At 41.5% G+C, this 21,097-nt stretch overlaps 1 protein-coding gene across 1 annotated transcript in view; it reads right to left on the bottom strand.

Annotated features, from left to right (window-relative positions):
• TESK2 (testis associated actin remodelling kinase 2) overlaps positions 1–21,097 on the bottom strand; it is a 103,211-nt gene that overhangs the window by 8,192 nt on the left and 73,922 nt on the right. The window contains exon 4 of the mRNA XM_068965719.1: positions 5,519–5,665. Within this exon, the coding sequence (XP_068821820.1) occupies positions 5,519–5,665 (147 nt within the window). The remainder of the gene's footprint in view (positions 1–5,518; positions 5,666–21,097) is intronic.

The following is a 21,097-nucleotide window of genomic DNA, read 5'->3' as shown; positions in this document are numbered from 1 at the left end:
TAATGATTCTGACCTTTCCAGAAAAACTGGTTGAAAAGCTTTCCACTAGAGACAGCAAGGCTATGGCAGGAACACTGTAGTCTTAAGACAGAAGCAGAGGCCCAGACCCATGGAGAAGGCAGCACTGTTTGTGCAGGCAGTACAGTAAGACCCCTTCATCTGGGATGCTAGCCCCCACCTCCAAAGCTGATTAATCCAAGGGCGCCTACTGTAATGCTTGCATTTCTCAACCAACTTGGACATGGCCACAGTACAGACTAACTACAGAGCATAAAATATGAACTCAGACCACTGTGCGGCTCTGAAGAACCCAGACTAATTTTCAGGCTGTGCGGGATACAAAGTCCATTAAGTCAAGCTAAAGAATGCTTTATTCAAAAGTATGCCTGGAGTAAGCAACAGACATAAGAAAGGCCCAGTCAGACTTCCCTGAGGTGAGAGGTGACCTTTTCTGGTTCAAAAAGGAGCCCAGGCACTGCTGCCGCCTGGCTCCCATTCCTCTTTGTCCTCACTCCTATTATAATACATCACACAGTAGCAGAGAGACTTACATGTCTGCCTCTTCAAAGGGCAGAGACTGATCCTATTATCTCTGTATCTCTAACCTAGCACAGACATGCAGAAAGAACTCGGCCAAAGTTTGTCATGTGAAAGTCTGACGAATAAAGCTTCTTTCGAAAGCAAGTGAAGAGGCACACACTAATCATCCATTTGACTCTCCATGATGGGGACCAAGCTGACAGATTCAAAAGGTGGCCGTGAACGCATTTCTGTAAGCCAGCACAAACCCTTCAGGACTGGGCCAGGGGAGACACCTGAGAGCAGATCCCGAGGGCTCCTAGGACAGCTGCACGTCTGTACTGGCACTGGATGAAACCACCCAAACGGAGAAATGCCAGGTCCATTTGTAAGTGTTAGCTCTAAGCTAAAGCTATTTCTATAACAACAAAAAATGGCTTTCCGTGTACCAACACCTCTCTCCCCTTACCCCCAACAAAGTCACTCCATAAATCCAGTTAGAAAGAAAGTACTGATTCTATGTCTCAAGAAAGGTTAAAAGTTTCTTTTCACAGCACAGCCAGATCAGAGATTGAACTGCCCTCCTAAATGTCCCAAAGACAACTAGAGTCCAACTTGGAGAAGATTATCTGGTTTGCTCTAATGTTCCTGTCCCTTCCTCTCCATTCCACCATATGATCCTATACTTTCTCCATAGTTCTTGGAAAGTAATCTGCTCACATATCTGTATCTCCAACTTGACTCAGAGCCCATGGATGGTACAGATTAGGTTCCAGTAATTTCTATCTCCTCTAACAGCACAGTATAAGTGGTTCCAAAAGGCTGTTGATGGTTCTCATTATAAAAAATGACTACAGAGTGCGCTAACACACACTCTCTACATCCTCCAGCATTCAACTCTGTTTCTAATTCATGTTCTCTTCAGTCTCTGAAACTGTTCTCTTGAGTTTGATGTGTGACACAGGGAACCCAAAGCCAGTGCTCTGTGAAAATTTAGATGAGCGGGATGGGGAGGGAGCTGGGAGGGGCGTTCAAGAGGGAGGGGACACATGTATAGCTAATGCCAATGCATGCTGATGTATGGCAAGAACCATCACAATACTGTAATTATCCTCTAATTTAAAAATATATATATTTAAAAACAAACAAAGAAGCCCTCCTCAGCTGCCCTTAATAGCAAGGCTCACATACAGTGGAATCAACTGCTTCTAGCCTGCATGTGGCTGTTGCCACTTCTTGATGGAGCCCAAGAACTGAATGTTTTTAAAGCCACACAACCTCCCATTTCCTTCTAAGTAATCAGCATTGCCACTGCACAAACCTAAATCAGCCTGTTTCTTAGAAGGAGTTATAAAATTAGACTGAACAGCTATATCTGACAGACTTTTCATTCTTGAAAACAGTGTTGCAGTAACCACTGATGTATGAATTCTACAAAGGCAATACTACTTTCAGTAGGCACTCTGGAAACTAGGATCCTCTCTGCCACTACTCTAGGCCCAGGATCATTTGGAAAATGGCATATGCTTCTCTCTGTCCTGGTTTACCCACCTGAAACACACTGCCACTATTTTAAATCCCTCTTATTAGCTCTGGTCTGAGAAGCCAGGGCTGATGTCAATAGCCTAGGGACACTAAGGGCCCAAGAACACTGAAGTCATTTAAAGAGGTGGAATAAAACTGGATGTGGGACTCAAAATCTCAGTTCTCAAGCAGATGTTCTGGCCTCTGTGCCATCAAGCACATTTTCTGCAAGAGGGCCAGGAAGCCTCTACTCTGACAGGCCCTATGTTAGGTGCTAGGGGGAAAAAGGTGAATAAGAGCAGCACTTGAGAAACTCATGAGTTGGTGGGGGAGACAGACACAGTATAACCATCAAATAACTGGAAGTGTACACACTAAAATATAGGTAAACCTTTTATTGCACTTAAAGAAATCAAACTCAGATGCAAGGCTGACAATGAGATAATTTGGAAATTTCAAAGCCCTGCTCTGTCCCTTTAGCCTTATTTTTCCCTTGGGCTTCTCATTCTTAGGGTCAATGTCACCACCATACAGGTCTCCTGGGTGGGGCTGCTCTGGTCTAGGTGTGAACATACAACCTCTCCTTAATCTCTGCAACACTGTGAGGCTGAAACATTTGGATAAAAGGGCAATAAATACAGTCTCTCAAAGTGGATGGTCTGGCTTATAAAATGTGCTTGTTTTTCTTCAACTTGAGATTCCCTAAAGTGTAGTTCCCAGCCTGTCTTCCAGTTGCAAAGTCAATTGTTCTCACCACCACCTAAAGTTCAGATCCAAGAAAGTACACCCAGTAATACCAGAGAATTATTTCTCCTAAATTCCTAGTTTCTCATCACAAGCCAGCTGACATGGGAACACCCACCATCAACTAGGAAAACCAAAGGACAGTGGTCTTACCCTAAAGATCCAAAAAGGGTAGTCATTTTTACAATACATACAATATGACAAACCCAGACAGAACCACACTAGCACAATGGGATAAAATATTTTGGGGGCACAGAATGGAATATGATGAGTTCCTCCAGAAAACCTAGGTACCCTAGTCTACTGATTTTTTTTCGCTGAAAATACATAATCTATAGCTAAACACTCAATTATAAAATGCTATGAACTTTTCTGCAAGGAGATCCAACCAGTCCATTCTGAAGGAGATCAGCTCTGGGATTTCTTTGGAGGGAATGATGCTGAAGCTGAAACTCCAGTACTTTGGCCACCTCATGGGAAGAGTTGACTTATTGGAAAAGACTCTGATGCTGGGAGGGATCGGGGGCAGGAGGAGAAGGGGGCGACAGAGGATGAGATGGCTGGATGGCATCACTGACTCGATGGACGTGAGTCTGAGTGAACTCTGGGAGTTGGTGATGGACAGGGAGGCCTAGAGTGCTGCGATTCACAGGGTCACAAAGAGTCGGACACGACTGAGCGACTGAACTGAACTGATGAACTTTTCTTCAGTTATTTGCCAACAGGCTATCTCTGGTCAGAAATTATCTTTCTTGAATATTCCTTCATGCATGGTGCCAGGCACAGAAGACACTCATGTGGGTGTGTAGGAAATATCTGTGTGATTAATAAATAACTGATCATGACCTCCCTCCAGTTAGAAGACATGATGCTCTCTGAGTAGGAAGCAACAATTTGATTTTAGTTGCATGCCTAAGGTAAGAGTATGCCATCAACTTGAGACAGTATCTAAGTTGATACAACCCAACCCATCTGCCAGGAACAGGTGCAGTTTTCTAAGTCTTGACTTTCTAAAACATTCTAAAGAAAGAGAAGAGGCTGATGAAGGGATAAGATACTACCTTCCAGCTCCCAGCTGTCTAGCTCTTGCTTATACCAATGAAGATAAAGGACTTCTCACAACCAGGTCTCAGCTGGTCACCAGACTCCACCAATCTACAAATGGCACTGCCACACCTAGAGCCCTACGAGCACTACTTAAAGCTATTTTCTGTGTAGTAGTCACAAACCAATGGCCAGGGTCCCTTGGGGACAGTACTGCTGTTTAGAACACCAGAACCATTCTAATGGGAGGTAGCCAGGGAGTCACTGCTCTAGGTCTATTGGCTCTGAGAGCACAGCCTGCTTTTGTTCCCTTTGCAAACTTTTTCCTGTAACAGGTTTCCTTACCCCCTCATCCATGACAGAAGAGCTGCGTGAATATGTATATGCATGTGCATATGCATGTGTTGAGGGTGCAGAATGAAGTGACTGCTGTTCTTGGATGGGTATAAAACTTCCACACACCTCCCCTGCATGCATGTGTGTGTGCTCAGTTGCTTAGTTGTGTCCGACTCTTTGTGACCCCATGGACTGTAGCCCACCAGGCTCCTCTGTCCACGGGATTTTCCAGGCAAGAATGTTGGAGTGGGTTGCCATTTCCTCCTCTAGGGGACCTTCCCAACCCAGAGATCGAACCCATGTCTCCTGCATCCCCCACATTGGCCGGCAGATTCTTTACCACTGAGTCTCCTGGGAAGCCTCATATACCTCCCTAGGAGACTTTTAATTCAGCTTCTGAACACAAGTTATATTAGATGATTTATAGTTCCCGTATCAATGGTCCAACAGTACTATTTTAAAAAAATTTTTATTGGCGTATATTTACAATGTTATGTTACTTTCTGCTGTACAGCAAACTGAATCAGATATATATATATATAGATATATATATCTATATATATCTATATATATATATCTCCACTCTTTTTGAGATTCTTTTCCCATATGGGTCATTACAGAGTACTGAGCAGAATTACTGTGCTATATAGTAGGTCCTTATTGGTTATCTATTTTTTATATATAGTAGTACAAACAGTACTATTTATATAAGCCTTGTCATGTGGTATCCTGTGCTACTTGGCCCTGAGGTGTCTGCCTTGTAGTATAGCCAACTTCCTCTAAAAGCAACTCTTTTCTAACCTGGTCACACAGCAATTTGGACAGCAAGAGAATACTACAGAGACCAGCTGATGCAAAAGAGGAACTGGCAGGATGGCAGAAACTCAATCACACAGAAAGAAAATGGGTCAGTACATTATGGCCTCTAAAACCTGTACTCAAGTGACTAAAAATCACAGAATCCCTGCTGGAGACCATGGGAGAGAATACAAAGAGGCAGGTTCCCACACGGCCTTGACTGCTGTCACCCCTAAAGGGCAAGAATCTCTTACGTGTTCTCGTGCCATCTATTCCTGCAACATACATTCAGTAGTGAGTGAAACCAAGAATAAAGGTTCTCAAGATGTATGTGCTGATGGACTCAACAATGAAAGGAACCTGCTGTGAGCCAAGTTTGGCTTTCTAAGGACTAGCTATACACAGTAATAAGCTGTATCTTCCATGATTAAATGTTGAATTTATAAGAGATCTCCAACATTCCAAAGCTCATTAATGACTGGTTTCTTAATGCAGTTTTCTTGGTAAACGGGAGATAGTGTCTCACAGAGTTGTCCAAGTAAAGCCTTCGTACCTTAGAGGTGAGGTCCCGATGGAAAATGCCTTTGAAGTGAAGGTAGCTGAGGCCCACTGCTATGTCATAAGCCAGTTTCACCCTCACAGTCCAGGGCAAATGCAGGTTACTGTCTAGCAACTGTTCCAGGTTTCCAGAGTTGATATACTGCAAAACAGAAGGAAAACCCAGCTACCATTTGTCAGCAACGTTTAGGGTGGGGGTAAAACTACTAGAGGGTAAACACCTAGAAGACAGAGTGTTGTGTTTTTTTTAAGTTACTGAGCAGTTATTCTGCATCCGGGCACTATGGTAGATGCTGCACCTTCCTTTGAGATCACAATCTGTTAAGGGATATAGACAAACAATATCATGTAGTAAATGCTAAAAGATAGCTTTGTATAGGTGTGACAGCACAAAGGGTAAAGGTACAGACTCAATCTAGACACGTCAGGGAAAGCTGCACAAAGGAACTGAGGAGTTCAAAGGATGACTTGGGGGAGCAGGAAAGAAAGTCCACACAGAGGGAGCAGCAGACATAAAGCTATAGGTTAAGAGTATGGAGTATTCATAAAACTAATTTCCTCAGTGTGGCCAGAGTACATGAGAGGTGAGGCTGATATCTTTGCTAAAGTATATGGACTTTATCCTGTCTATGGGGAACAAAAGAAGCCTTTCAAGCCAAAGAGCAACATGTTCATACTTGCTTTTTTAAGGAAAAGATTATTTCAGCAATGGTATGATGGATGGATTAGAGTGGAGTATATGGAGAAGGGAAAATAGGTTAGGAAATTATTGCAATAATCCTGGTGAAGGAAGAATGCCTGAGTTAAGGCAACAGTAGAGGCATTGGAACAGAGCAAGATTCAAGAGTTTAGACGGCAAAGTCAAAAAAACTTGATGAATGCCTTGATGAGGAGGATGAGAACAATGAAAAGTTCCTAGGTGGATTGCAGGCTATTGGCCCCTGTGTGCCATTAAAAATATCCAGAATATAGGGAGAGGAGGTTTTTAGAAGAGGCAATGTTAAAACACAGGGAGTACAACTAAGACATGCTGGGCTTGAGGACATATGGAGATACCCTATACCAAGTCAGTTTAAAGGTCGGGAGCAAAATCTGGGCTAGAGACTAACATTTAGGAGACAATGACATTGAGCTGAAATAGTCACTGAGGCTAAGGAATGTATGGAATTGCCCAGGGTTTAACATGTAAGGTGGGAAATTAACAGAATCCCAAACAACTGGAACATTTACAGAAGCAGGCAGAGGAAGAACCACCAAGCAAGAATGTCACCACAGAAGCCAAAGAAGGAGAACATTCCAAAAGAGAAAATGACCAAAGTATCAAAATGCTACAGATCAAGTAAGATGAGCCTGAAAAGTGTCTACTGAATTTGCCTCTAACAAGTCACCGGCAGGATTTCCCTGGTGGTCCAGTAATTAAGAATCTGCCTTCCAATGCAAGGGATGAGGGTTTAATCCCTGGTCTGGGAGCTGAAAATCCCACATGCTCTGCCTCAACTGCTGAGCCCACACTCTGGAGCCCATGGGACACAACCAGAGAGAAGCCCATGCGTCATAACAGAAGATGCTGTGTGCAAGACCCAATGCAGCCAGATAAATAAATAAGTCGCTGGCAACCATGGCTAGAGCAGTTTCAGTAAAGTGGTTAAGACCAGAATAAGACCAAAGTGAATTGAGGAGTGAGTAGGAGACAAGGCTAAGTGGAAACTACATGAAGATATACTCGTTCAAGAAATCTGGCTGTCTGTCATTCCTCAGTTCAGTTCAGTCGCTCAGTCGTGTCCCACTCTTTGTGACCCCATGAATCGCAGCACGCCAGGCCTCCCTGTCCATCACCAACTCCCAGAGTTCACTCAAATTCACATCCATCGAGTCAGTGATGCCATCCAGCCATCTCATCCTCTGTCGTCCCCTTCTCCTCCTGCCCCCAATCCCTCCCAGCATCCGAGTTTTTTCCAATGAGTCAACTCTTCGCATGAGGTAGCCAAGGTACTGGAGTTTCAGCTTTAGCATCATTCCTTCCAAAGAAATCCCAGGGCTGATCTCCTTCAGAATGGACTGGTTGGATCTCCTTGCAGGCCATGGGACTCTCAAGAGTCTTCTCCAACACCACAGTTCAAAAGCATCAATTCTTTGGCACTCAGCTTTCTTCACAGTCCAACTCTAACATCCATACATGACCACTGGAAAAACCATAGTCTTGACTAGACGGACCTTTGTTGGCAAAGTAATGTCTCTGCTTTTGAATATACTATCTAGGTTGGTCATAACTTTTCTTCCAAGGAGTAAGCGTCTTTTAATTTCATGGCTGCAGTCACCATCTGCAGTGATTTCGGAGCCCCAAAAAGTAGTCTGACACTGTTTCCACTGTTTCCCCATCTATTTCCCATTAAGTGATGGGACCAGATGCCATGATCTTCGTTTTCCGAATGTTGAGCTTTAAGCCAACTTTTTCACTCTCCTCTTTCACTTTCATCAAGAGGCTTTTTAGTTCCTCTTCATTCATACACACAAAGAGCTGCTTTGTTTTGTTTTGTTTTAAAAGAGCAAATAAGTCTATTCATACAGAGATAATAACAATAGCAGCAGCAGCTATTAGTTGGTGCTTACTTTGTGCTAGGCACTACTCTGAGGACTTACCATTAATTACATCATTTAATCTTCACAAAACCCTAAGGTAAGTGTACTATTATTCTCATTTCACAAGAGGTATTTGGAGGTTTAGCAACCTGCTCAAGGTTACCCAGTTATTATGCAGCAGAGCCAGGGTTCAAACTCAGGCAGTCTGGCTCCAGAGTTCACGCTCTACCCCTGTATTAAATTGGAGAATAGAGGCCGTGGCACCTGGACCAGGGAGCCTCATGTAGAAGAGGAGCTCAAAATTTTTCGCTAATTAAATTCATGAATTTACTCAAACCTCACATGATGTATTATTTCCCTCCTCCTTCCAAGGAAGAAAAAGGGGCAAATTCCTCTAAGCCTAAAAATAAGCACCTCATACCTTTTCAGAGTGGGGGGTGATATTGGTTTTACAAAAGACTAGGGAGCCTAATGGGAGAGAAGACAAGAAATCTGAATTTTAGTCCAACTCTGCCTCTAAACAGCCATTTTACTTTGGACAAATCAACTAATGAGGCTTTCCTTCTGTTTTCCCATCTATACAATAGGTATGATAATCCATGATCCATATACCTCATGATGTTATTAAAAGAACTGAATACAAATACATGAAAGTGCTAAGAAAAAAAATAATAGAAGTTTCATATAATCGTAGATTCTCTGATGTGGTAACATGAGTACCAAAACGAACCAGTTGGGGGCAGCATGAGGCAGCATTTCAGATCCTTGGATGAAGTAGATCAGGTTTGGCAAGGCAGAGAGAATGGCTAAAAAATATGCCGAATTTCTCAAAAGGGAAACCTGTTGATCTGCTTCATCTTGTTTGATAATCCACCTTTGGAAATCTCAAAACAAAGCATAATGACGGCATTAGCATAGCACCTTAGCCTCTTCACTCTAGTTGAATTTGTTCACGGTTCACATCTGAGGTGCCCATTTGCTAAAAGGAAAGTGAACTTGCAAATTCCAAGCTATAGAGGGGCAATGAAGCTGACAGCTAATCATGTAGACAAATTTCTCTAGCTCTGAGAGTAAAAAAGGTATGACAAGGTTGTAGTCCACTTGTTTGGCACCATGACAGTGTGACATGGAAGGCTTGACTTCAGCAGCCACTCAGGTTTCCCACTGAGGGCCAGGCAGAAAAGACAGGTAAAAAGCCTGTATGTGTACTCTCTGTGGGCCAGGGTAAGCCAGGACTCTTGGTTCAGACAAACGCATGTTTACTCTGTCCCACCACGTCTCTGAAAGTCTGAGAAATCCACAGACCAAGCCACAGGGTGGAGAGCAGAGGAGAGAGGTGAGACAAGGTGAGGAATCACACTAGCTATTAGGCTCTGACTTTTCCAGACAAGATGGAAAAAAAGCACAAACTCAGGACCAGAGAGGGAAATCAAATGGAGTTTACTGTTACAACCCATTTCTCTTGCCTGCCTTCAGTGAATACTTCGGTGGGGCTGATAAGCCTCTGGGGCTCTCAGAAACCACAACTTCTCACTGTCTCAAGACCTTCGCATGTATGAGGAAAGGAAGTTTGAGATCTGCCAACAAGGAAGATTTCTAAGTTGCTACACACTCTGTGTGCCCATTAGTCGGAATATCCACTTCCCCATAAGCAACACCACATGCAGACTCAGCTGGTGTGTGCTCTGAACAAATCCCTCTGTGGGAAGCTGAGGCAAGAACAACTGTCCCCACACATTCAGCTTTCTGGGCTGGGGATAACAGCCGCTTTGCTTTCATTTTCTTCCAGACCACTCCCTTGGGAGCTCTACAAACCAACTGAAGGCACTGGCAACACATTTAAATACCTACCAGAGAGAGAAGATTTTATAATTTTTATTGTTGCTCTTTTTAACTTTCAAGTTCAGAAAACTATAATATCAGCCGATCAAATGTGTCAGAGGGACTTAATACCTCTAAGTGACTGTTCCCCAAGTTCACCTACACCAAAACCTGCTTCTCCTCCTCATGGTTTAATAAAATGTTCAGAGTTTCTGCCATTTCATTTGTGTGATACTTGATTTCATTAAAGACTTTTTTCTTAAAAGGCACTGAATAGACAAATATGTGTTGGTGACTGAACAATATTACTATGTATGTAAAAAATCATAAGCCACACTCTAGAAAATTATCAGAGGAACAGGTAAGCACACACTCAGTTCACCACTCAGGAATATCAGCTTATTTCTCCAAATACTTATTGAGCACTCCTCCCCTTCCTACCACCCCCATATGAGAGTAAGAACTTGTCCATTTACATCAACATTGTATCCCCAGTGACTACAAGAGTCCCATCCACACAGTAAATGTGGGTATATAAATACTCAGTTTATACCATAAAGATGTTCATGAAAGACATACTGGTAAACAAATAATACTAGTAACCTTTTAGCAGAAGTAAATGCTTGGGGTATAAAAGTAGATATTGAAGAGTTTGGAAAGTTTCAGAGAAAAAGTAATATCTGAGTTGGATCCTAAAAGGCTGAGAATGGCTCTTTCCATATATCCCCTATAGAGTCTGATGGTACCACTCAGACAAAGACAGACACATAAACTTGTACATACAAAGAATATTCTGAAGCAGGACTAGGCAATACATACCTCTCCCTGAGGTAACATGCACTACACCCAGGACTCCTGTTCTAGATTCCTGCTGATTCTAATCATAACCTCATCCAATCATAACCAGTCAGAAGAACAAGAAAAAATGGTTAACCTTTCTTAACTCTGAATTACCAAAGTAGTAATATCTATAATCAAACAAACTTATCTGTGAATAGTAGTTCAAAGGCATATTCAGTGAGGTACTAAAGAAAATATCAACTCTAAGAATTATTATTCCTTTGTGAAAAATCTACCCAAAAAGCCTAGAGCTAGGGCACTTACCTAAGGCAGATGAATGTGCTGCCATTCCACTAACAGACATCATTTGCTGCCACCTAACTAGAGGGGTTGTCCCGAGGAAGATCCACCCACCTCTATCCGTACACCTATAGAAATACTGAAAACCTACTATGTGAAAACACAAAACTAAGCAGGGCCAATCTCTGCCCTTAGTTCACAGTCTAGTAGAGATGACACAAAAATCAATAATTTTTTTCACCCAGGACAATGACCAGATGTGCTTTAGAAATATCATTCTAACAGTAATGTAAAAAACGGTACAGAATGGTCAGGAATTGAGGCTGGGAAAAGAGTTAGGAGGCTTCTGGAATCCAAGTGAGAAGCAACAAAGGCCTGAAAAAGACTGGGAGCGAGAATAGAAAAGAGGTTAATATCTAGAGACATCTCAGAGGCAGAACCAAAGTGATTTGGTGTTTAATCAAAGGCAGGGAAAAATAAAGAGAGATAAGATATACAAAGTATTAGCATGTCTAGCACATGCTTAGCTTAGCTCAAAGTATACAACTCATTCTTTCCACTATTAATATCTTATCATTATTCCTCCCCTGGGTTACTCTACTAACTTTCGAAGTAGTCTTCTTTTCTTTTCCTTACATCTTGAATAGAGTTAGCCCTCCTTCCAATCCATTTTCCTTAATATAGCCAAGATTAACCTTCTAAATGCCAACCTTAAGTCATTCCCCTTTTAAAATTATTCACTGATGCCCTATTACTCTTAGGATAAAATCCACAATCCTTAGCATGTCATACCAAGTCTTTCACTCCTGTTTATAAGGGTCTGATCCCTGCTTACTTGCACATTTGTGCACATTGCTGGCCCCATTACCTGGAATACCTTTTCCCACTAGACCTGGCTCATCACCCATTGAGGATTCAGTTCTATTTCCTGGAAGCCCATATGCAGGGTTGGGAGTAATAAAGACATTTTATACAAAAGGAACACCAGGTGCAGCGATTAGTAGTTATTCCTCTTTTTTTTCTTTCCCTGCATGAAGCATAAGCAGGGGAGAAGAATGAAGTTAAACAGTGAAGCCAGGCAGTGCAATATAGTGGTGAAGCCCGCATACTGCAGAGTTAGGCTGCTTCTGATTGAATCTCACCTCTGACTAGCTGTGTGACCTGGGTTGGTTACTCTTTAACATTCATCTATAAAATGGGAATAATAATAGAACCTAACCCATAGACTTATGAAGATTCAATGAATTGATTATCTGTGAATGTGACCTTATTTGAAAATAAGGTCTTTGGCAGATGTAATCAAGTAATGATAAGGTCCTTCTGGAGTAGGATGGATCCTTAATCTAATATCTTAACAAAAAGAGGAGAGGAGACACAGACAAACAAGGAGAATGTCAGGTTACAGTGGAGGCAAAGATCTGAGTGATGTGTCTATAAGCTAAGGAACACCAAGAGAAACCATGAAGAGGCAAGGCTCTTCTTCCTTTAGGGCCTTCAGAGAGAGCAAGACCCTGCCAACACTTTGATTTCAGACTTCAAGCTTTCAGAACTATGAGAGAATAAACTTGTATCATCATAAGCCACTCACTTTGTGGTGCTTTGTTATGGCAATCCTAGGAAACTAATACATGACTGAAACTACATTTTAGAAAGCTCATGGTGTTAACAGGAGAGAGAAGGACCTAGACGGAGGTTTAAAGGCCACTGCATCAGCCCAGATGAGAGATGACCAAACACCTGACTTATAGTGCTATTAAAGGCATGAAAAAGCAGTCTAGAGTTAGACTAAACAGAGGTAGAATCTAAAGGATTTAGCAACTGAGTGGTAGATATGAGAACTAAGGGAAAAGAGTCAAAGGCAACTCAGAGATTCCAAATAGAGGTGTTGATAGAAACAATGGGAAGAAATCCTACAATGTTACACACCAAAAGTAAGTCAGAAAGCCCATCAGAAACCAGCATCAATACCAAACAGCCAAAGCAGAGGCTTGTCCAACCTCTGTTCTTTGGATGGGCCCTCGGCAGAGGAGGGCCTGGGCCCCGACCTACTTTTCACTGAAACCCAACAATGCCATTGTGCTGGTCACTGTATGTTTGTTGGTTGGCTCCAAACACAAAGGCTAGCAGACATCCCATCCTGCTGGCTTGGTTTAAAGAAGAAAAGAAAGCTTTGTTACTGCCCTGGGTAATTCCGGGACAGGCATCCCAAGAGCGCCCTGTGGGAGGCTCATGCTCTAAAGGAGCCCCCTGTTCTCAGCCCGAGGTTCCACAGCCACCACACAAGTGCACATCCACACATCTGCCAAAGCCTGAGTTTGCCACGGTTCAGCCTCCACTCCAGGAGGTCCACTGGGACCTGCGTGACTCAAGCAGGCAGCAGTAATGAACTGAGTCAAAGAGAAAGGGAACCCAAGATGTATTTCAGAATATTTAAATGTTAAACTCTCTCTGCCTTCATATATGCTTAATTACTATGCAGAATACTCTTCTTCCCCTTCATAGCTTTGCTAATCATCCGTCTAAACCCAACTTGAGTCGCTTATATTGGAAAGCATTTCCTGATACCCTATCCCATCCTTTGTGCCTCTTGGGCCCCCTGTATGTATTTCTACCATTGCTTATCATATTGTACTATAACTTTGATGACAGGGACCAGATCTTTCTCAAGTTTCTAAGTCTAGTATCCAGTAAGGTAAATAATAAATCACTGAATTAATAAATGAATGATTAAGTACATTTAAATAATAGAGGCAAGTTTTAAGTTCCCTCTTTTATTAGAAGCCCTCCCATTTCTGTCATTACTGTAATTTAAGATCAAAAAGAGAGATGTGCTTTTAAAGGAATTTTCTGATAAATATCACGCAAAACAAACATTTAATAACGCCTACTTGAAGGCTTCTCAGATGGCACTAGTGGTAAAGAACCTGCCTGCCATTGCAGGAGACATAAGAGATGTGGATTGGGAAGATCCCCTGGAGAAGGGCATAGCAACCTGCTCCAGTATTCTTGTCTGGAGAATCCATGGACAGAAGAGCCTGGTGGGCTAAGGTCCGTGGGTCACAAAGAGTCGACACAACTGAAGCGACTTAGCACGCATGCACTATATGGCAGATACTATGGTAGCAATAAATACAAAGCAAAATATAAAACAGCCTGTCTGGCCACTCAGTGGAAGGAAATCCTGAGGATCTTTTGATCAGTCTATCTGTAGACTCCTTAATGTGATCAGAATCACATGGACTTAAAAATATATCTAAGATCTCTTTTTGAAAATTAGAGAGGGCATTTCTTTTATCAGTAGCTGAAAAAGCCAAGTTAGAAGAGGCCATAAAGATACCACTCACTTTTTCCTCATACTTCCTGCAGACACTAAGTATAGTCCGCTCACCACTTTAACAACATGTTTGTTTAATGCACCTGAAGTAGTATGAGTGTTTTTCTACGCACATAAACTACTATAAACATCAAAATGACTGTTTACCCACAAGATTCAAAAAGTATGACTAAACTTCTCCCACAGATCTTTAACTCTTACTGTAAACATTTCATAATCAAAATCAAATTTGTTTAAATAAAGTAAACATTAAAAGATAAATCTGTAAAACTAATCTTCTCAAAGAAATGAACTAAGATAACACTAAGACTACTTTATTTGCCCATAACACTCTACTAGCAATCAATGGTCTCAGACATGATTTAAGATCAGCCTAGGTCTCCGGACTGCTCTATCCAGTCTGCTTTCCCATCCCCACCTTCGTGATATCTTCACCAGCGACATAGTTATTAAGGTCATGTTTGAAAGCTTTCTTCCATACTTCAATAAAAAAGTTTTTTAATTCAAATTTTAAAAAATAAACAAAAGCATTCTTCCCTCCAACTTGCTACCCCATATCTACTACAACCTCACATTTTCCAGATTCAGACAAGAACCTCTGACATTCACCTTGTGATTGAACTCACAGTGAACAAAGCAATCTGTTAAGGAAGACAACAGACCCTGCTTCCCCCTTCACCAGATCTCAGGAATAAGGGCTTGGCAGTGGACAAAGTGAAAATGGAAACCAAAAGAGGTTTAAGTTTCTAATTAAGATGATTTATATCAAAGGAAACTACAACATGGAAACTTACACTGCCATACGTAAAATAGATAGCCAATGGAAATTTGCTGTATGGCTCAGGGAACTCAAACAGGGGCTCTGTGACAATCTAGAAGGGTGGGATGGGAGGGAGATGGGAGGGAGGTTTGGGAGAGAGGGGACATAGGTGTCCCTAAGGCTGATTCTTGTTAATGTTTGACAGAAAACCACAAAATTCTGTAAAGCAATTATCCTCCAATTAAAAAAAAAGGTGGCGGGGGAGAGACTCTATCATCAAATAAGCCAATCATTTCTTCCACCTCTTCTGTCCATATCAACATACAACTTGGCCTATGGATAAGGAAAAAGTCAAGCAAAATTTAGAGGCAAACTATAAGCCCAAATGGTATCTTCTAGTGGCAAATGGTAGGTAGAGAGGCAAAAAGGGAGGAAAGGTTTCCAATCTGCTATGTAGAAAAACAGCTTCCCAACTCAACAGTCACTCCAAGTGCAGGGAGAATTCTCCTCTAAAGGCTAAGGGTTAAATAGGTAACTAATTACCTGCAAGATCACAAAAATTCACAAAGACTAGCTGGAGTTATCAAAAGAAGGGGCAGGCAAAGAGGAGTCAGCCAGTTTTGGTTCAACTGCAGAGAAAACAGATTTGAGGTCTGGTGTATACATAAGTGAACTTCCCAGGTGGCTCCGTGGTAAAGAATCCACCTGCTAATACAGGAGACACAGGTTTGATCCTTGGGTCAGGAAGATCCCCTGGAAGAGGAAATGGCAACCCACTCTAGTATTCTTGCCTGAATAACCCCATGGACAGAGGAGCCTGGTGGGCTATAGTTCATGGGGTCACAAAGAGTCAGACATGACAGCAACTGAGCACGCATATATACGTAAGTATCTACAGCTGTAAAGAAAGAGAGAGAGCCTTTTCTTTGGTTTCAGACCATCTCAAATGTTGGAATTATGTGCCCTCTGTAATGACAGAGTAGAGAATTCCTGGGTGGTCTGGTGGTTAGGATGCCATGCTTCCACTGCAGGGGCACAGGTTTGATCCCTGGTTGGGGAACTAAGATCCTGCAAGCTACACAGGAAAAATGAGAAAGGAAATGAGAGAAATGAGATGATTAATCTTGAGTGAAGTTAAGTCTAGATTTTTTTCTATCAACATGTTTCAAATTATCTTTTCTCTATCAGTCACTGGACTCTCTGAGAAGCAGCTAACGCTAGTCTAAGGCCAACTCTCAATTCAAACAAAGCAGCAGATCTGGGATATTATATCACTCAAAGGGATTTCGGGGATGCTAAATTCTAAGAAATTTTTCTAAATAGCTAAAAGTAGAGAATGACCAAGGTGCTGAATTCTGAATACTTTTCCAAATAAATTCAGAAGGTTCTAATGCACAATTAACTTCACTTCTTGAGTTCACTGAGATTCAATGCCATTGCTAGATCAGTGTAAGCCTCAATAAAAGGGAATTGAATTAATGAACAAATTAAGCATCTCCAACCATTTATCTACATATAGAGATCCCTTCTACACTCTCCATGAATCTACTCTCATCAGCTACCTCAGTCTTTAGAGCTTAGACCAAAAAGGTCTTGTCCACGGAAGGGCTTTAAGATGCAGTGGTGTGTTATTCTTAAAAAGCTCAAAGGCTGAGTCTGGTCTTCCACAGCAAACAGACTATTCTGATTGGTATGTTTGAAAAAAAAAAAAATCTCAGGTAATACATACATGGCTGAGTAGGCATTCCATCAGCATTCTGCAAATTTTCCAAATCTCAGTAAATGAAACAACCACTCATCTAGAAAATGGGCCTCATTTGATTCCTTATTCTTTTTCTTATCAAAGTCGCAAGACCTTGTGTTTCTATTTCTAAAAAAGACCTTTAAAAATCTTCACAGATGTCACTCCAGTTCAAGCTACCCACATTCTCTCATATAATCCGTGTTTCTCCCCACTGGTCTCCTTGTCCTCACTTTTGTCCCTCTACAATCTATTCTCCACGGCAGCCAAAGTGCTATTTTTTAATGCAAATTGCATCCTACAGCTCTCTTATCTAAAATCTTTCAATTGCTTCCTGCTGTATTTAAAATAAAATTCAAAATCTTCACCATGGTCTATAAGGCTCTGTATGATCCAGCCTCTATCTCTCAAATTTTTAACATTCTTTTCTCTAATCTTCATGAATGTCTCCTTATCTTTTAAGTATTCCCAGAAAAGTATTTCTAAGAAAGTATGTACAGGATAAGTCAGTCAGTATCAACATAGGTACATTCTCCTTCCTGATTTCATGGATGGATCAACAATTTTTTCAAAGATGCTCATGAAAAAAACAATGCCCAAAGGTATGGAATAACAATATAATAAGGTGGGATAGACCTGAAAGGCAGTCCATGCTAAACTCCACATCATACAATTGAAGTCCTTCTATAACATCCTTGCCTAGGGGCCAAAGTAACCCATATTAGCTTTGTAAAGAGAGTAAGTTAGGGAAGAGAATAATCACACTAAACACAACAGTCCTCCTTAACTGTGGTGCCCTCTAACACTCCAAATTCCCAGCATCTAAGAATGTGGTCTTCAGCTTCCTGAGCTTAATATAAAGGCAGTAACTGAGGAGGTCCACTACTTCCTCTACCAACCCCATGCCCTTCAATGACCTGCTACTTACTTGTTGCTGGTGGTAAACAAAACAGAACATGGTCCCAGTCCTACTGGAATTGATATATGGGAGAGGGACAATAAACAAACATCAAATAAATAAAGAATTATATGTTATGATATGTGCTACAATGAAAAAGAGAAGAGTACTATCAAAGAGAATAATAATCTAAGTAATGATCTAGATGCGGGGGGAACTATTAGGAAAAGCCAATATAATGAAGTGAAAATTTAAACTAAGACTTAAAAATTGGGCTAAGTAGATAAAATGAAAGAAGAGCTTTTCAGGTACTATTTAATCTAATTCTCAGCTTCTTTTTATATAAGATAGCAACAATAATACCTACATCTCACACGGTTGTCAAGTTGTCACAGGGTAAAAAAAGAAAATGCATGCTAAACTTGACATTCTAGAAATATTAGCTACTTCTTTAATGAGCATGTGTGATTTCATAATCAGAAAAAAAAGTTATTTTTTAAAAGCATTCCTGAAACTGCCAAGTACAACAAACTATTGGTTAAAAATTAAAATATTTCCTCATTCTAACACTTTAGTTGACTTAAAGATTTATTGGGCAAGTAATATCTATTGTTTTATTTCTAAGTCCAGTATTCAGTTCTATTCCTTCTGAGCATATCAGAAACACATTTGACTAGCTAGTCTGGGTAGAAAAGAAATTGCTGAGTGAATTAGTTACAGAAGGAAAGGATAACTATGCAAGAGGTCTTACAATTGAACAATTTAGGAAGCCATTTAGAAATTATTCCATTCATGAGGCAAGAATTCTACACATTCGTACAGGTACTAAAAATCAATGGAAGATTTTTCTCAATTTCATTTTTTTGATGACATAAATATTTACTGTTTGCTTCCTTTCCTCCCTATTCAATCATTCAGCCAATACCTATAAAAGTATCTTCTAAACCTGGGATTTCTTTGGAAGGAATGATGCTAAAGCTGAAACTCCAGTACTTTGGCCACCTCATGCAAAGAGTTGACTCATTGTAAAAGACTTTGATGCTGGGAGGGATTGGGAACAGGAGAAGAAGGGGACGACCGAGGATGAGATGGTTGGATGGCGTCACCGACTCGATGGACGCAAGTCTGAGTGAACTCCGGGAGTTGGTGATGGACAGGGAGGCCGGGCATGCTGCGATTCATGGGGTCACAAAGAGTCGGACACGACTGAGCGACTGAACTGAACTGCACTAAAACATGAGGTACTGTTGGGAGATTAGGAATATACAGATGAATGAGCCACTATGTTTGCCATTATATAATAACCAGCAAGTGATTTTACAAAGCACTTTCACAGTTACCTCATTTGAACCTTGCAAGATCTTGAAACATTCCTGTCATCCTTTTCTACTGAATAAAGAAACCAAGCCCAGAGAACTTAACTAACTTGCCTTTGGCTATTCAATGGATCTGAGATAGGGATCTGAACCCAAGTCTTTTGACCCTGAAGTCTGGGTTCCTCCTTTACTCTAGGAGCTTACACTGCTGCAAGGAAGCTAAAGCAAAAATAACTTTAATGCATGGTGAAATGTGTAATAAGAGAGGTACCAAAAAAAAAAAAAACCTGTAAAAGATCAATGAGGGAAACATTTCGACTACCTAAGGGAGAGGTAGGGAGGTGTAGCAATGGTAAGGAAACAATCAGGAAAGGTTTTATGCAGAAATAAGTGGCCTTTGAGCCAAGTCTTGAAGAGGGGGAAGATTTCCATAGGATAAAGGAAAAGAGTATTCTGGGTTGAAGAAATAATACGAATAAGGAGGCAGGAAAACACACACTGCATTTAGTAAACACATAAAGCCCAGTTTGCCTGAATTATAGAGTACTTGGTAAAGAGGAAGAGAACTAGAAGAAAACAGGCAGGATGATGCTAGAGCAGAGAGGACTGGATACCAGGCTAAGAGTTCCAGGCTACTTTGAGTTCCATGTTTTAACCCTAGCTGTGTACTAGATAACTACAGTGCCCTATTAATTTATTTTCAAATACAGATGCCTGGGTCTCACCCAAGACTTTAACTCAATAGGCCCTGTGTGAGGTCTCGGCATCTGTACTTTGTAAAAAAACTCCTAAGCAATTCTAATAAGCCACTGCTGCTGCTGCTGCTAAGTTGCTTCAGTCGTGTCTGACTCTGTGCGACCCCATAGACGGGGGCCCACTGTCTCTGGGATTCTCTAGGCAAGAACACTGGAGTGGGTTGCCATTTCCTTCTCCAATGCATGAAAGTGAAAAGCGAAAGTGAAGTTGCTCAGTCATGCCCAACTCTTAGCAACCCCATGGATTGCAGCCTACCAGGCTCCTCCGTCCATGGGATTTTCCAGGCAAGAGTACTGGAGTGGGGTGCCATTGAAGGTTAAAAACTGTGATTTCCAATGAGGAAATCACAAAATACTTTTGAGCCAGAAAATGCCACTGATTTTTTATTCACTCACTCAATCAACAAATACGATAAGCAGTTATCATTGTCAGGCACTATGAAGGAACCAATGGAGGCCAATGGAAACAAAACAGACCCTGACCTCAAAAAATTTATAATCTACATACAAAGTCAGTTCAGTTCAGTCACACAGTCATGTCTGACTCTTTGCAACCCCACGACTGCAGCATGCCAGACTTCTCTATCACCAACTCCCAGAGCTTGCTCAAACTCATGTCCATCGAGTCAGTGATGCCATCCAACCATCTCATCTTCTGTTGCCCCCTTCTCCTCCTGCTCTCAATCTTTCCCAGCATCAGAGTCTTTTCTAAGTTCTTTTCAGTTCTTCACATTCGGTGGCCAAAGTATTGGAGTTTCAGCTTCAGCACTGTCCTTCTAACGACTATTCAGGACTCATTTCCTCTAAGATTGACCAGTTTGATCTCCTTGCAGTCCAAGGGACTTGGAAGAGTCTTCTCCAACACCACAGTTCAAAAGCATTAATTCTTCAGTGCTCAGCTTCCTTTGGGCTTCCCTGATAGCTCAGTTGGTAAAGAATCCGTCTGCAATGTGGGAGACCTGGGTTCAACCCCTGGGTTGGGAAGATCCCCTGGAGAAGGGAAAGGCTACCCATTCCAGTATTCTGGCCTGGAGAATTCCATGGACTGTATATAGTCCATGGGGTCGCAAAGAGTCAAGCATGACTGAGCGACTTTCACTCATAGCCATCTTTATGGTCCAGTTCTCATATCCATACATGACTACTGGGAAAACCATAGCTTTGACTAGATGGACTTTTGTTGGCAAAGTAATATCTCTGCTTTTTAATATGCTATCTAGGTTGGTCATAGCTTTTCTTCCAAGGAGCAAGCGTCTTTTAATTTCACGGCTGCAGTCACCATCTGCAGT

The sequence above is a fragment of the Capricornis sumatraensis genome, chromosome 2 (genome assembly GCF_032405125.1).
Source record: "Capricornis sumatraensis isolate serow.1 chromosome 2, serow.2, whole genome shotgun sequence".
Lineage (NCBI taxonomy): Eukaryota > Metazoa > Chordata > Mammalia > Artiodactyla > Bovidae > Capricornis > Capricornis sumatraensis.
The sequence above is the reverse complement of the archived record's forward strand: the minus strand, read 5'-3'. Positions and strand labels throughout refer to the sequence as shown.